This window comes from Falco naumanni, chromosome 2 (genome assembly GCF_017639655.2).
Source record: "Falco naumanni isolate bFalNau1 chromosome 2, bFalNau1.pat, whole genome shotgun sequence".
NCBI lineage: Eukaryota > Metazoa > Chordata > Aves > Falconiformes > Falconidae > Falco > Falco naumanni.
The window spans coordinates 108,620,221-108,637,276 of NC_054055.1; the positions used below are offsets into that span (position 1 = coordinate 108,620,221).

At 43.6% G+C, this 17,056-nt stretch overlaps 1 protein-coding gene across 7 annotated transcripts in view; it reads right to left on the reverse strand.

The window, feature by feature from the left end:
• Nucleotides 1–14,896, reverse strand: part of LOC121083034 (multidrug resistance-associated protein 1-like) — a 51,175-nt gene extending 36,279 nt beyond the window's left edge. For 2 of the 7 annotated variants that reach the window (XM_040582890.1, XM_040582889.1), the window contains exons 1-5: nucleotides 14,702–14,896; nucleotides 10,612–10,774; nucleotides 9,617–9,695; nucleotides 8,771–8,864; nucleotides 1,957–2,018 (exon numbers count right to left, since the gene is read on the reverse strand). In XM_040582890.1, coding sequence (XP_040438824.1) covers nucleotides 1,957–2,018; nucleotides 8,771–8,864; nucleotides 9,617–9,695; nucleotides 10,612–10,774; nucleotides 14,702–14,803 — 500 coding nt within the window. In that variant the 5' untranslated portion in view covers nucleotides 14,804–14,896. Of the gene's footprint in view, nucleotides 1–1,956; nucleotides 2,019–3,425; nucleotides 3,505–8,770; nucleotides 8,865–9,616; nucleotides 9,696–9,897; nucleotides 9,982–10,611; nucleotides 10,775–12,424; nucleotides 13,994–14,162 lie in introns of those variants that run through there. The other 5 variants (XM_040582892.1, XM_040582891.1, XM_040582893.1 and 2 more) reach the window with 5 other exon arrangements.
• Nucleotides 14,897–17,056: the final 2,160 nt, after the last annotated feature.

A 17,056-nucleotide genomic window follows, 5' to 3' on the forward strand; every position in this document is an offset into this window, starting at 1 on the left:
CATATCTAATGTTCACAATATTAGTTCAGTTGAATCCAGTTATTTCATAGCCAAATAAGCTCCAAGCAGAACCAAAATCCTCCCCCCCCCCTCTTTTTGTTAAACATTGTAGAATTTGTTAAAAAATACAAAGGATAGCCTAGCTTGGACATATGGGCGAATAATGACATAATAAACACATAAATATCATATAGAAGTGCTGCACTCAGCATAACTTTTCTAGAAAAACTGAAAATTTGTATTTATGGTGTAGAACATAAGGATTGGTAAATGAACAAAGCTACTCTGAAACTAACAAACTTCAACAGGACCAGAGTTTAACTGAATACTCTGAATCTTTGAAACAATCTGATTGTTTTGTCTCAGCTTCTGAATAGCAAATACCATTTACTTTCTTCCTTAGAATTAATAATATTGAATAAAGCAAGAAACAGTTATAATAGTTTCAATTTTTTTCCTCACTTCTAGATTTCTGAAGTGTGTATACATCTGACTCAAATGGTTTTTAAAGCAGAAAGAAAAATATTAAAAATTAGTAATGGTCACAAGACATAACACATGAAATTGTTTGAAATAACAACCAAAATACTAAGTGACAGGAAGCTGCATGAGTTGAGCTTTCAGTTCCTATTTTTCAGAATATTTTCCAAGAATCATTGTTGTTTATGAGCAGGTGTTCTACAGTAGTAACATGTGCCTGCCATAAGAGAGGGAGAAAAATGAGCATGAAATTGGCTACTTGGAAAATACCTTCAATGTACTACTGAATATTTGTTCCTGGATATCTAGCAAATTTTTGTATCACTACATGGAGTATAAAGGAAACCTTATATTAATTTTTATCTACTGCCACTCTTTACACAGTCAGATAATAAATAAAAAAGGATAGCCTAATCTGTCTTTTTATATCCCACTGTCTAAAAATATTGTCTATTGTGACAAGGGAAGTGCCGGGTCCTGCAGCTGAGCAGTAACAACCCCATGTAACACTACAGGCTGGGGGCAGAGTGGCTGGGAAGCTGCCTGGTGGGAAAGGGCCTGGGGGTGCTGGTTGACAGCCAGCTGGGCATGAGCCAGCAGTGTGCCCAGGGGGCCAAGGAGGCCAACAGCAGCCTGGCCTGTATCTGGAACAGTGTGGCCAGCAGGACCAGGGCAGTGATTGTCCCCCTGTACTCAGCTCTGGTGAGGCTGCACCTCAAATCCTGCGTTCAGTTTGGAGCCCCCCACCACAAGAGGGACATTGAGGTGCTGGAGGGTGTCCAGAGAAGGGCAGTGAAGCTGGGGAAGGGTCTAGAATTCTTATGAGGTGGAACTGGGGTTATTTAGTCTGGAGAAGAGAAGGCTCAAAGGGGGACCTTATTGCTCTCTACAACTGCCTGAAAGGAGGCTGTAGGCAGGTGGGGAGTATGTCTCTTCTTCCACACAAGTGACAGGACAAGAGGAAACAGCCTCAAGTTGTGCCAGGGGAAGTTTAGCTTGGATATTAGGAAAAATGTCTTCACTGAAAGGGTGGTCAAGCATTGAACCAGGCTGCCCAGGGAGGTGGTGGAATCACTATCCCTGGAGGCATTTAAAAAATGCGTAGATGTGGTGCTTAGGGACATGGTTTAGTGATGGACTTGGCACTCCTGGGTTAACACTTGCATGATCTCAAAGGTCTTTTCCAATCTAAATGATTCTATGATAAGAACATTGTGCTCAGTTATCAAAATATTGATGTTCTATATAATGCCATTAGATAACATACAAAACGACTGCTACTATGTATAAACAATACTCCATAAAATATTTGAGTATGAGGTCTAAAAGTTGTAAATTTTGATTTTTATACAAAAAGCTAACAGCAATATCAGGCTTAGGCTTTGGCTCAAGCCAGAATCATGGTGTGGAATTTAAGTGGGTGCTCTGTAATTCTGTGAGCATCAATGAACATCAACAAGCAGTTTAAATTCTCACCTGCTAAACCAGGAATATGTTAATTTACTGAAGAAAAAAGCATTCTCTTCAGGGCTGTGTTTCTGTTTAGAAAAAAAAAGGAAAAAGTATCAATGTTACTTGAAAGACTGGAAAAAAAGTTGGTTTGGGTTTTCTTTTTCTTTTACTAAACACGCAGGGTTTAGGAGCTATTTAATTCTGAGGTATAATAAGGTCTATACTTACACTTACTTGCCTGGTATCTTCTCCCACCAATACACTCTAACACAAGGTACGAAGAATGAGAGATCTACAGTCTCGTGACTAGATGAACAACTTAACTTGTGCTGTAAAAGGATATGAACCGCCACCTTGGCTTGATTTCAGTTTACACATAAACCTTGAGTATATCATACTCATACATGAGTATGATCATGCCAACAGTACAGCACAGGAGCTGAACTTGATGATCCTTATGGATCCCTTCCAACTTGAGATACTCTGATTCTGTGTCCAACACAAGCAAACCCCTCTTACACCTCTGACAGTTAAAATCCTGCGGTGTTACCCCCCTCCCCCATTTGAAAACCTAGCTAATGGAAGTTATCAACTGCTAATACCTAAAGAACAGCAAACTCCTTCCAGGCGCGGAGAGATGAAGTGCTACTAACAAGTTCTGTACACACAGATGAGGAGAAGAGCATGAGGCTGGTGCACTGCTGCCGATGTTGAAGCCAGCGGAGGTAAGCATAGCAGAGGCGGAGAAATACGAACTCTCTCACACACCTCTCGAGGAATGTGAGTCCACACCCAAGACCGACCTCAGCACACCTAGGGAGTAAATTCTCCTCCTCAGTAGCCAACAGCTTTAAAATCGTTTCTAACCGACGATGCAGTTTCGGTGCCTTTCGGTAGGTGGTGGAACAAGCCCAGCTACCGAGCCCCTGTGCGGCGGGCGCTGCCAGACCCTCGGTATTTTCCACAATTTTTCTCGTACTTTCAGTAAAAAGCCAAATAACTAAACGATAACCCAAGAAACAAATACACAACAGTACGTACGCCCTCCCGCTCCAACACCCCCCCGCCTGGGCACCCGCTCGCCCCACTGCCGGTGTCCGCTCGCCACGGCCGCGATGGTGACACCCGCGCAGCGCTGCTGGCTTAACTGTCGCCTTTTACTAGCGCTATCGAAGGGCACAGCAGAATCGCGGTCACAAACACGCCCTGCTTAAATCCTACTCCTATCTGTGGCAAAGTCCCTATTCCCTCAAGAAAAGCACAAGACATACTGAACAAACCCCTGGCCTACGGCTGTTCCCCTCCTTACGAACCGAGGCCACACCCGGGGCGTACTGTCACCCGCGGGGTTTTGGCACACCCCGAGCACGAATCCTACACTACGCCCCACCGGCTCCGAAGCAGGCCCCCGCCGGGGGAGCAGCAGCCCCGGGCGGCAGGTACCCCCGCCCCCCCGGGACCGCCCCCTCCCCCCGCCCCCCCCGCGCTCTCACCTGCGCGCTGCCGGGACGCGGGTGCCGGTAGGAGCCGCCGCGCTTCCCGCGGGAGGCGGCCATGGCTCCCTGCGGCGGCGGCCACCGGCTTAGCGGCTGCCCCGCGGGAGGGGCCGTCGGGGGAGCTGGGCCCCGGCCCTCCTCCCCCCGCAGCCGGCGAGGCCCGTGGAGCGGCCCGGCCGCAGAGCCGGCGGCGGAGGCGCTGCGCGCGCAGAACGGCACCTGCTGCCGCCGAGGCGGCCGGCCCGGTGCGAGCCGCGGTGCCGGCCCGGTGGGCGGTGGGCCCGCTGCGAGCCGTGCCGGCGGGCAGCGCCGCGGCAGACTGAGGGGGCGGCCTGCGGCGGTGTCTGTGCGTCCTGTCTTGTGACTGTCTTGTGTAAAAAACCTTGGTTTTCCCCTTCCCGCTAGCTGCCCGCTGGATGTCTGCTACCAGCACTTCATTCGTGTCTCGGAACGTGCCAAACAACCGCCCTTGCTTAGCACTGGGCCCACAGCGAGCCCTGGCACCAGCCGTGACCCCCAGTGCCGGCGGGTTGCTGCAGGCCGTGGTTGCCCCGCACATCCAGCTCAAAACATCCTTGGACAAAACCGAGGAAGCCCATGTGTGCTGTGGGGCCGGCAGCTGAAAGTGGCCTGTCCCTGGCCGATGCTGTAGCACTGGGAACACTGGCAGAGTGTGGACCACATCAGCAAGCTTTGACCTTTCTTATTTACCAATACATTTTAGTATTTGCTTTTTGGAGGATACATACAGCTTGCTCGCTAGTATTTAGGTGTAGAGATAGGAAGGAATGAACCTATAATAGCAATTTCCATTGCTGTAGTTTTCTTCTTGAGCATAAAGTTTTTTGAAGTTACTAAAGATCAGTATCTTGATTTTTACTCTTTAGTTAATATCGCACCTCCCCTTTGGCTGTTGTTGACCTGGCACGTTGCCACCCTAAATGAGAATGCATCACTGACCGCAGTGATGCTGATTTGTCCCACGTTTGGGAGATTGTAACGGAACTAACCATGCACTGTGTTCCCCGTGATACATACATACAGAGAAACAAGTATAAATGCAAGACCTTGTGACAGCAGGGAAAGCAAAGTCCTGTGGCAGGCTAGTAGCATGGGAAGTGAAAGACCAGGGCAAAATAACAATAATTTCAAGTCACAACTAACATAGAAAACATTAATTTCATATTCATAAAGATTTTTTAAAGTGACTGAAACAGATAGGGGTTTGAGGCCAAATTCAAATGTTTTAGGGTTTTTTTTCCAGTATTTTATTTCCTAAACATGGTGACAATGTGGTTAAAATATTAACAGGGCCCTCACTAAAGTGCTGTCTTAAGTTACAGATGTGCAAAAGAAATTTTGTTATAGCTGAAGTAACTTAAGCACATTGCCACATTCCCAGCTTTTCTGCATTTAACACCCCGATGAGTTTTAGGTAAACGGATATTGAGAGGTGTTAAAATCCGTACATCCCTCAGGAAAAAAAGAAGACTGGGAAGAAAGAGAGTAAGAAAAAATGTTTCTTTAGAAGAACTGTATTGATATTTTACCAGCCATATGCAATATAATCCTCCTTGACATTCCTTTTGTAGAGTGTAATTGCATAAAACAGATTATCTTACTATCCACTAGGGAAGTCTGGAAGGACACATTAGCGTAGACCTGACTAAGCATCTCTTTCTGTTGGCTAACTCTAGTTTGGGCATGTGTTTTCTCTTCCATTTGATGAACTTCACTTATAACTTAAGCTACTGTTAACATTCTTCCTCTGCTTGATTAAATTTCTTTAACATAGGGAACAGGTTTAAAGAACTCCAGTGTATTTGTTAACTTTTTCCATTATTGCGGGAACTTTTGTGATCAGTGACCTACTGGTATAATGGCAGCATTGTATCTTCCAACAGAAGTTAGATTAGGTCTACATAGCTTAGTCTTGAAGTTACTAGTGGGGAAAAAATGGAAAAAAATGAAAAAGGGGCACATGTTTGTGTGGAAGGGTAGAGAAGAAAAGGATTGGGCAGACTTCTCAAGTTTCTTAAAACATAAGGTATAAATCTTACTTAAGGCACAACTCTCTGTTACCCCAAGTTCTTTCTAGAGAAGACTGAATGCAGTTGCTGATGTCATTTCATGGTTGCCATCCTGTGGTGTTATAGGAATGTCTCTTAGGCTAAAGAAGTAATCCCTTTGGAAAGTTAAAAGCAGCGTCTAGAGAAAGTGATTTTATTAGCTTTGATTTATCTTATTCAACAAAAGAGAAATCATTGCAAACTTAATATTCTTCCACTTCTGAAACTCATTTGGGCTTGTAAAACACATCACCTTTAAACCAGTAAACTTGGATATTTCTTTCTCAACACCAGTGTAAGGATGAAAAGTATTCCTTTCAAGCAACCAATATTACAACCAATAAAACTGAGTTTAATAAAACCAAAATCCCTTTTTTCTTAACACACACTCATTTGAGTATTGACATTGCAGTTAGTGCAAATGCACATATTTTACCTCAAATTTATTACTGGAAAAAAACAGTCCCAACAACCATACAAGGTGATCCTATCTGAAAGTAACAACAGAGCTAAATCAGAAAAAAAGTTACAGGTGTTGATACTTCAGTGATGAGTACATCTCATTTACAATTTCTAGCCTTCTCACCTCTTCAAATGGCTCCAGAAAATTTTTACACCATTCACAAAAATACATTCTGTAAGTGATAATGATACATATGCTTCATGAGTGGCTGTAATTATGTATTTTCATACAGTCCTATGTTAGTGAAATAAAGGCCTTCCATTTTTCCTGCGGGGGGGTGGGGTGGGGATGGGATATGAACAGGACACCAACAAGGTTTTTTCCTTTATTAGGAAAACTTTAGCTTCTTAAACATTTCCTATACCTTAAATAGTACTTTCCTTTTTAAATAGGTTGAGACTAAATAAAGTATCAGTATACTTTATGCAGAACACATTTCAAAAATAATATGGATCTTGAACATTCCTTTTTTAATAAAGTGCAAAGATGAAAGATTATATTTATCTCAAATAAAAACAGCAAATAATGAAAAAAGATTAATCCAGTTACACAGTATTAATGCGCCTTTTTCTTAGTTTTGCGCTTCTTGTATTTTTGGTCACGCTCTCTTTGTTTCATTTTGTCATCCTCAACACTAGTGTCACTGTCACAACTTTGCTGTTCTCTCTTTCTTTTAGAGGTGCCTTCATCCACCTGGTGCACTTGACTGTCACTTGCATGTGGCAGGGCCAATTCAAAAGAACTCTGTGCAGACTTAAAATTTGCAGCTTGATTCTGATTGGGAGAAAAGTATAAATTTGAAGGCAGTAGTGGAGTCATCTGATAGTAAGGAAATTGTTGACCCATTGGACTCTGTACTGTGTACTGCTGTGCTAAAAAATGGTTCATCTAGAGAAACAGAAATCTGAGTTGTTAACACTGTAAATGAGGAAGTTCTGAAGAATTTAAATTCGCATGCATTATGGCTTATACAATGAAAATACCAGTAAGTTATAAAATAACATAACACAGAATGTTTGAGAATAAAGCTTATATGTTTTATTAGATCAACTAGTATAGCTGGAAAAAAGTAGACAATTTTTTCATGGCAAAGTTAGAACAGTGACATAATCCAATTTAAGATTAACCTGCTAGTTACTCATTGTGTAAGGTAATCAAACGGCATTCCTTTCAATTCTACATCTACGTATTTTATAAACATTTGTAACTGCAGCACCTACTGTTAATGTAAAGACATAGACATCTGCAATTTTTTTTTAACCTGGGTAAACTAATCTTAATATGGAACAAGGCATTCCAACAAGGTATAGTGAATCCATAAATCAAAGCACATGGGACAACACAGTAAGTGCCCAGCTTATTGCTGCAGTCCCTAAGTATCCCAAGAGTACCTCTCATACAAAATGCACAGCCTAAATACAGGCATAGATTTACAAAGGTCAGGAAAGATCGGCTTTCTTCCGACAGACAGTAATGAGAGTGACGGGGAGCACCTCTGAGTGTGTTGTATGAGCAGGCAGACTGCGAGTGAGTTACCTGCTGGGCTAACCCAAATAATGGTGAGATAGATGTGTGAAGGCACACCGTGACAGTATCACTTCCTGCTGAGGCTGCAACAATCTATCACTGCAGACATACTGCAACCCTTCTAGCAGTCAGAAAAAGGGATGAAGTTGGTTGTGTGTGCTGGTCTGCTGCGTTTGGTCTCTCAGTGTTGATGTAGCGCATTGTTAGTGAGGAGTGGGTTCACTGGCGAGCACAGTGGGGGAGAGGGTACACTCCCAAGCTTTCCAGCCACTGTGGAATGGGAGAGTTTGTGCTAGCACCAGCTCCTCTCCGAGGGCACAGCCTGGGAAGAGGGGAGGCAGGCCACCGCCACACCTGTGCAACACAGAATAGACCTTCTCCATTTTCCTGCTGGGACTGCAGCTAGCAAGAGTAATCTGTCCAGACTTCATCCCTTCCACAGTTACAAAGGGCTGGCCATTCCCCAGTCACACCGGGTGGCAGCAGTATTGTCCACAGCTGTACCTCACATTAAATGCTGGGTTTCTTCAGTCTTACCAATCCATACTCATCAGATTCAGAAGCTTCATGATGTGTTTGCTGAGTAGGGCTTGGCCCACAGGTTGCCATCTGAAGAGACCAGTTCCCTTGCCTTGTGGAGTACCTCAGACAAAAGATAGGAGGACAAGAATGGCCAGGTGTGATGGAGTCTGTTAGAGGGTAAGTGGGATATGGGTTCTTGCCATCTACTGCTGTGAAAGTAAATCACGAATGTGAAAACTGCGGGGGCATGTAAAGGTCCAGGCCAGAAACCCTCAAACTGCTGTTGCCCTAACTTGGGCAGTGGTGATTTGTTGGGTACGTTTAGGTTTGGTTTTAGGACATTTCAAACTTTCGCTGGGAAATTCTGAGTAGAAGACCTAAAAGGTTACTTGACTGAATTAGCTGTATATGAAGAAGCTATTGCTTGCATGGTTTCAGTTTTACTAGGTTAGCTTGTCTCATCAAGGCAATTTGATTTGGAACACAGTACAGGAGAGAGCTCCGTCTGTAGACTTCGACATTTCTAGCCTTCCTAAGATACATACCTTTAAGACATTCCTGGAGTAAAAAAATAGTTTGGTTTCGTAGATCTCCTGTTATAGTACCCTTAAGTGCTAAAATCAATAGACCTAATACCATAAATGTTAGCAGCCTAAGCTACATTTTGAGACATTAAATAAGGCACCATTGTTTGCAGAAATGCAGAATACAATCAACTTCATAAAAAGCTGCCAAATTTTAAACTTTTAACACAAACTCACCATCTTTTGAAAGCCTGAGTATTCGTGAGGTAAACTATTGTTCGCTGGAAAAGGAGTAACAGGAAATGGAGGATTTCCATAAGGCTCTTGACACCTAGGAAGAACAAGCAAACGTACAAATACTAGAGGTCCACCACATACTGCTTGCTAGAGCGCTGAGACTTAACTCTGGGGCTATAATGAGAATATCCAAGAGGAGAATTGAGATATTAACAACTGCAACCATGAAAAAACTGATAAAACAAGGAAAATACACCCAAAGGCTCAACTAATGAGCAATCCTCACAGGTACTTAAGTGCAGATGCAAGAGTTCTGGATTTTACCATGGTACTTTAGCTTCCACAGACAGTTCTGTCACATTTGTACATAAAAACATTGAAACATTGGAAAATACTGAATCTGAGATCCAAGGTGTTCAGACTTCCATTATAACAGGTTTGTAACTCTGTATTCATATGTGCATGACAGCTGCTTGCACATATACATACAAAAAACACAGATATAAACTCAGTGGGGTTTGAAAAGATTATTTCCATTGTCATGTTCCCGCCCCCCCCAACTACAAGCCCTCTTAGCACAAAACCCATATTTCAGTATTTTCTCATAGTCCTCTATCTTGCAGAAACAAATAAAGAATGGAACAATCAAGCTAAATGAACCTCTGACAAGCTAAACAACTAAACATTAAAATTAACTACAGCCTGTTGCAAGACATCAGTAAGTATGCAATTAAAGCATGCAACAGCTGTTTTAATGAAAAGCCTGAAGATTAGTCTACCACATCAGCTCATTTTCTTAATAGGATATTTAAAAAATTATAATCATTCACAGGTGATCTTTGTTACCTATATGAAGGTGAATATAAGTCAATAGAGTTCTCAAAACCATGTGTAGGGCTGTTTAGTTCTGATGAGTGAGAACTCCCTGTAAATAAGACAAGAGCATAATGACTATTCAGTTACAATTGTTCAATTAACAAGTTAAAAACACAGAAAGTGTTCTGTGTCACCTGTAGTGTGCTAGTATATCTAAGGTAGTATATAAAGGTAAGGTGCCATTTTATTGTAGGTGATCTATAGAATAATTTTAATAATTGCAAACATTCATTTATCATTTATTCACTTACAGAAGCATAAATCAGAGCTGTTGAAGTAAAAGAGTAGTTCCCATTCAGTTACAGGCACAGGAGATGCTTCTGATTTTAGGAACCTCACCCATTCTACTTAAACCCAGCAACTGCTCTGTACAGCCTGTGAAGGAGCAGCAGAGTGCAGAGCAGTACACGAGTCTTTAATGTTTGGGTTGCAAACACTGTCTGATTATTAGCTAGCTAGAAAGTTTATTTTCATAAACATAACATGAAGAATGTGCCTCTGATTTGACTGTACTTTTTGATTACAATCCCTTCCTGTTAAAACAGCTCAAATAATTCTGTGGCTTTAGTATAAAAACTATCAAACAGCTTGATAGTTGCTGCACTTACCGAATCAAATTTTCCTGCCAGAGTGCAGATTCAAGCTACACCCCGATTCCTAAATGTAATCTGGTGTGAAAATCTATGCTGCTGTATTTTCCATACAGTGTGGTCTGAGCTGGCTTGCAAGTTATGCTGTCCTGAACCAATGTACTGTATTCTCTTTGTAAACAAAAAAATGCAAAGATTGAATCCTTCCCTATGCAAAAGCCACAAGAAGTTTTTGTTTCTTAAAAAAAAAATTAAGTGCAATTTGTTCCAACTATAAATCTTCATCTTTTTAAAACCCTGTAGGATTCAAAAATAGTAATTAAAACCCCAAAATTTACAAAGACATAAATAAATCATTGACACTACTAAACATACCAAACCGATACTGCACTTTAATTGGTCTTCCATACAAACGGATTCCATTCAGCAAAGCTATTGCATAAGGCACTGATTCTTTGTGCTTAAAGCAGACAAATCCAAAAGACTTAGGTTTTCCTTCTTTGTCTTTACAAATTGTCACTTTGGTTAATGGTCCAGCCTGAAAGAAATTTGTATTATTTTCTCACAGAAATTAACAGAGATTGACACTTCGTTCCATGTTGAATATTTCAGGATGTATATTTTGCCAGTCAGAGAGAGAGTGTAAGTTTCTCACTGTAAGAATCTTTACCTAATTTTGAAAACATCTCTCCACATTCCCCAAGCTCAAATTCTGAGCCTTCTACAAACAAAAATCAGCTCCACAAATGTTAAAACGGAACTAAAGCATCACTCTGTAAGTGATGTTTGGTTTTTAATAATCAGATTTTTTAATTATTATTTTTAAAGTATAATGATGATAGCTGCTAAGGGGGAAGACTACTTTATGGACTCCATAGCAAAAGTTATCTTACGCATGTACAGCTGCTAGTACGATAATTGCACAGGTTTTTTGTACGGCTAACATAAAAAAAGCAAATTGATAATATCAGCTATGTAAAAATGACCTACCCTATTAAAATGCATCTGTTTTACTCTTCCTTAAATTCCCAAAATAGGCAGCATCAACACTGTGGAAAAGCACATCTGAATAGAGTAGTGCTTCCAGAACCACCACAGAAAGTTTTCTGCACTGCCTGGCTCTCATCACAACCGCATGGCAAGGAATCAAGAGACCCTATCATCTATCTCATCAGCGATAACATACTGTTTCTGTCCCATCCCACCTCCCAACCCCCCCCAAAAAAGCTCCCCCAAACCCCACCAAAAGAAAACTCCAAACCACACCCTTTGGCTGAAATATCTTCACTGAAGAGTTCCATTTTAATCCTTGCATAGTACATCTAGAACCAAATCAAAGTAGTGATATTCCACAAGTACTGGCTCCACTTTCGAAGAAACTGTCATGTTCATAATAGATATCAAAGATGATGAATCTTCTCTACACAAGACTGAACCAGTGTATTAGTCACCAAATGAACACTTTCTCATCAAAACAAACTGTGCATCTACATGGCTGATTTAACAGAGTGAAAGTAAGTGGCCAACAGCTACCTCCTGCCACAGCTCAGGAGTGTTAAAGATGCAACAACTTAGACTAGGTGGATATAATATCCAGATAAGCAATGAATGGAACATAAGTGACAAAAAAATTAATCAGTAAAAAAATTACTGTCTAAATTACTGTAGTATATTAATTCATTGTTCTGAATAAAAAGACAGCACTCATTGGTAGAGCTGGCTTCTGTTACTACTACTGATAAATACACTGTACTTTTCAGTAGAAGTCACTCAGGAGTCATCTATAGCTTCAGGCAAATACAAGCTAACTCACAGCAGCTTTGAAGCAATTAAACAGTATAAACAGTTAAACATTCAAAAAAACCAACACACAGCATATGCTCAGATGAAGAAAATAATATAATCTACTATTCTGCATTTTCAATGATTACTGTCAAACAACAAATCTGCAGTTTGTCTGCTGTGAGCATTTAGTGATGATGTGGAGCCATCTCCCTTCTTATACCCTCAGACTGAAGATACTGAGAATTGTCATCTGTGATGTCTAATTGCTGTATGCTTTTGCCAGCTGTGTATAAACTAATCCTCAATTAAATAAGATGCTTTTGCTGAAAAATAAAACACACCCCACCCCCCATAAAAGCAGGGAAGTCATATAGACAAACACAAAGAATCAAAAATAATGTACCATTTTTTATTATTGGTGCAGGTGATCAGGCTATACAGCAATGGATACTACCTAGGTTGTCCTGTGCAGGAATCTTCAAAATGTTGATCTTGTCTTTCCAAATATCTTGAAGTTCGCTGGGTTTTTTTGTTTGGTTTTCTTTTGTTTTGTGTTTTTTGGGGGAGAGTTTGTTTGTTTGTTTTTAAAGAAGGGGTTTCAGTAAGATTCTGAACATGTCTGGTTTTGCTTCAGTTGGCTCCTTAAGGCATTTTTGTTGTTGTCCTGCTCTACACTGCAGATTTAAAAGAAATTACACATACCCAGTCTTCTGATTATTTGCCTAACGAGGCAGATCTGGTTCTTCAAGAACTAGAAGCAACACACTCAAGTCCTTTGCAGATCAGTTTTTTTAAATATGTAGTCTTCCTGTTCATAAATAAAAATATTAACAGTTTAGAAGTAATAATAGGTACTTGCTTATAATTTGATGAGGGAAATGCTACAGGTCAGGCAAAACTGCATCTTTAGGACTATGACACAGCAGGAATATAGAACTGTATACTTTTCAAGAAAGGACAATACTGCCATGAGAAGCATAAGCTGTTGCAGCAAAAGACAGAGAAACCTGAGTGAGAACAAGACGATTAGAAAGAAAACCGTAAGTAGGTGTTACTGGGATGACCTAAAGACCCAGGTAAGTGTCAGCAGTTGGATGACTGCTGCAGATTATGCAGAGTCTGGCAAAACTGCATTTTGAGAACATCCACTTTTCTCACTTTTGTAACACAAGATATATGGTATTACTCATGTCCCCTGGTAAGATAAGCTTTCTTAACCTAATATTTAGTTTAACAGCCAACTGCATAGAAAATAAGGAGGTGAGGTGGGAAGGAAGAATAAACAACTGTTTCTCAGCCAGTTTTAGGGAAAAGTTAAAAACTGAAACTTAGGAAGAGATGGCAACAGCTAAAAACCCTAAGGACTAAAATATATCAGACAGAAAGGCCTTTTGATGCAAGTGGGGTAGCACGCTGAGGTCTTGCCTGTATCAGATTATAAATATCAGATTAATCAGTGGAATAAAACTGGTGAGTAGAAATAGTTCCATTTAGCAAATGAAACAGGAAGAGAACAGATTATTCTGCCCACCTCGTTTTTTGCACTCTTTATTTTGCAAACTCACCAGAAGGAAGCAAGGTTCATTCTGAGACTGGGGAGAAATTAGTGGACTGGTAGAAGCAAGTTTGTCACCATGCTATCATCTAAACTGTCTGGGTCAGAGTCAGGGACTTTTTAGCTTGACAGAGGATGACTGGATCACACCAGGAGGGAAAAAAAAACAACAGCCAAACCCCAAAACACACTATGAATAAATTCAGGAAAAGCCCCAAATCAGCAGCTACTGTCAATAAATCTTGTCACTTGAAGCTTGCATTAGTGACAGAATGGTCCCTCCCCTCCTTTTTTCCTACTTTCCAGTTAATAAGCCTGGCTTAGCTAGAGATGTTGTCAAAGTGAGAGCAGAACTGAAGCCCAGTCAGTGTCGTTAACGTTTGCTGTCTTTGCTGTTTTCTTTCCTCCTTGGCATACCTTATTTCCAAAGAAAGAGAATTAAGCTTAGGTTTGAAAGGTCCAGCTGCTTAGAAACTTCCCAGCACCTCCATGAAAATCTCACCGATGGAATTTCTAGTATCTTCTCAAGCATTAAAACATAAAAATATTTTGATACAAAGGTCATTTATAGGTGGAAGAGCCCCACCTGCGGACAGATCATTCCTACTGCCTCTCGTGCTCTGTTAATGACTTGCAACCCTGCTCCACGCATTTCAGGTTTTACACTAACTTCTCTTAATCAAATTATTGATCAAAAATTTCTTCCCCTGAACATATTTAAAATTTTTTAAAATGCTTTTTTCCTTGGGGATTTTAAAAACAATTTCAAACCGCTTAGCTTCCTCAGTAACTTGGGGCCCGTCTGCGGCACCACAACTTGCACAACCGGGAGGGGACAAAACCGAGGCGGGGAGACGGGCGGGACGGCGCGGCTCCCGCCCGCTGCGCGCCAAGGCGGCCACCAGGCCCAGCGCCCGCAGCGCTCCTGCCCGCCCCGGCCGCCGGCTGCGCGCCTCCCGGCCGCCCGCAGCGCTTCGCCCCAGCGGCCGCCGCCGCTCGCCGCAGGCCGGGGCCTCGCCTCACCCCTGCCCGGCCCCGGGGACAACAGGGCCGCCGCGCCCGGCTGGGGATCGCCGAGGCCTCCGCCCTGCGGCCCCGTCCCGCCCCTGGGAGCCCGGCCTCCACCTGCAGGAAGAGCTCGTAGAGAATCTCCTCCCGCACGCGGCTCTCCAGGTTCCCCACGAACAGCGTTCGGTCCGCCTCCTCGCACCGCCCCGGTGAGGACATGGCGGCGCCGCCGCCGCCGGCTCCCACCGCGGGAGGGCTCGGGCGAAACGGCCCCGCTGCCGTAAAGCGCCGCGCCGCGCGACACGGTGCGCTGCTCGGGGGCGGCTCGGTGTCCTAGCAACCCGCGCGCTCGCGTGCCGCGGCGCTGCGTGCGAGGGGCGGGCGGGGGCCGTGGGGGGGCGGGGCCGTGGGGGGGGGCGGGGCCGTGGGGGGGCGGGGCGGGGCCGTGGGGGGGCGGGGCCGTGGGGGGCGGGGCCGGGGGGGCGGGGCCGTGGGGGGCGGGGCCGTGGGGGGGGGCGGGGCCGTGGGGGGGGCGGGGCCGTGGGGGGGGGGCGGGGCCGTGGGGGGGCGGGGCCGTGGGGGGGGGCGGGGCCGTGGGGGGGGGCGGGGGCCGTGGGGGGGGGGCGGGGCCGTGGTGGCTGCCGTTCGCCTCACGGCGGGCTGGGGAGGCGCTGAGCCGGCGGCCAGTTGCTGCCAGGGTGGGCAGGCACCCTCTGTGGGGGCCTTCAACGTTGTAAGGCGCTTATTTCAATTTTTTTTTCATCTTTTTTTGTTGTTGTCAGACGTACGGAAACACGGCCTCGCCCCGGAGGGTTTCCTTCCCGCCTGGGTGAGGCCGCGGGCGAGCGGCGAGGAGGGAGCAGGGGCCAGCGTGGCCGCCGGGCCAGGAGCCGCAGCCTCTGGGCCCTGCCTGCCCCCGGCAGGGCCCCTGCAGGGCCCTGGAGGGATCTGGGCATCCCTGCGGTGAAGCGTTGTGGTAGTTACTAGTAAGAGAGAGGTGTAGAGTGTTAGATGGTGTACGGTTCGCAGTGTTCCAAAGGGAACTGGGATACGATTGCAGCCTTCAAAGTTGAAGTTATACCTGCCTCTTGACTCGTTGTTGCAGGGTTGCTGCAAACTGGTTTCCAGCATGTACGTTTACTGTTCAGTATCTATTTTTTTTAAAGTGTTTTATGAAGGAGCACGTTTCAGAAGTTACCCTGATGACGAAAACATGTTACTGAAGATTTTCCCCCCTTACCGAAGCATAGATTGTGTGCTTTGCCAACGTGCCCATTATTTTCTAATGGAGGCTTACTTACTGTCTTGTCAAATCTATTTAGAAAGGGGTTATCAATTTACAGGAGTTACAAGCTTCAGTGTAGAATACACAATGAGTCTTAAATTTCTTCCTGCATTTTTCCCTTTGTAATCTTCAGACAGCTTTTTTCATTGTTAAATATACTGCATTGCAAAAGCCAGGTGTGATTTCAGCCTGCCTGAAAGGGAGCAGTGCTCTTAAGCTAGCAGTTAGGATTTTTTCCAGGGAAGTGGCTTGATTCTCAAGAGAAGTGAGAATTGTTAAAAGAAAGGGATTTCCCAAGATTACGAAATCCCTGGGGGCAGAGAGAAGATTAGAAGGGGAAATACATGTGACCACAGATCAGGATATCAAGGCTTGCGTAAGAATCCTATCTTGATCTTGAAAACCACACTGTAATGTTTTTAGCTGTTACTTTATCAGAAACTTTTGGGGATTAACTGAATTGTAAAATTGCCATTCTATTACCTGTAAATGATAATAATCTTGTACTGTAATAAAATGAAGGGTTTATGTGTTTTTTTCAACTTAAATACTTGATCGGTCTTGAAGGGTTTTTTAAGAGTTGGCAGACTATAGGCTCCCCCGAAAGCATCAGTGTTCATCCAGGAGGTACTGCTGCAACAGTCCTGAGCACTGGGGGGGACTGTCAAAGTCCTGAAGAGGCTGTGCTAGCATCCTCCACTGGTTTGCAGAAGGCATTTTCAGAGCTGCTAATTCTGAATTCCAGTTTGAGAAGAAGTGTACCCTTGTGAGGAAAGCAGTGAACCAGAATGGGCAGTAGCTGAACTTTGAGGGTCTCGCATCTTTTTGATAGTGCACTTGAAACTTGGAGTCACCTTGAAGGTTTTACCTGACAGTGAGATGTCATTAGAAACTACAGTGTAAACAGTGGCGGTTGTTAAGATTTATGAATTTCTAAGTGGCATAAGTGCCACTGTTGGTGAACAAAGTCTCTTTGTCATACGACAGAGAGGTGAGTCCAACAGGCACTAGTTCAGCATCCTGATTAATACACAGAACTTTATGGGCATTGGTTTAGTAAGGGAGTTCTTTCGTGACACTGGTTTCAGAGGGCATTAAATCTGTTTCATGGATTGTTATATCAACATGGGTGGTGCTGTATTTTACTTACACGTAAGTTGACCTTACTGATTTTCAGTTCAAGAGGG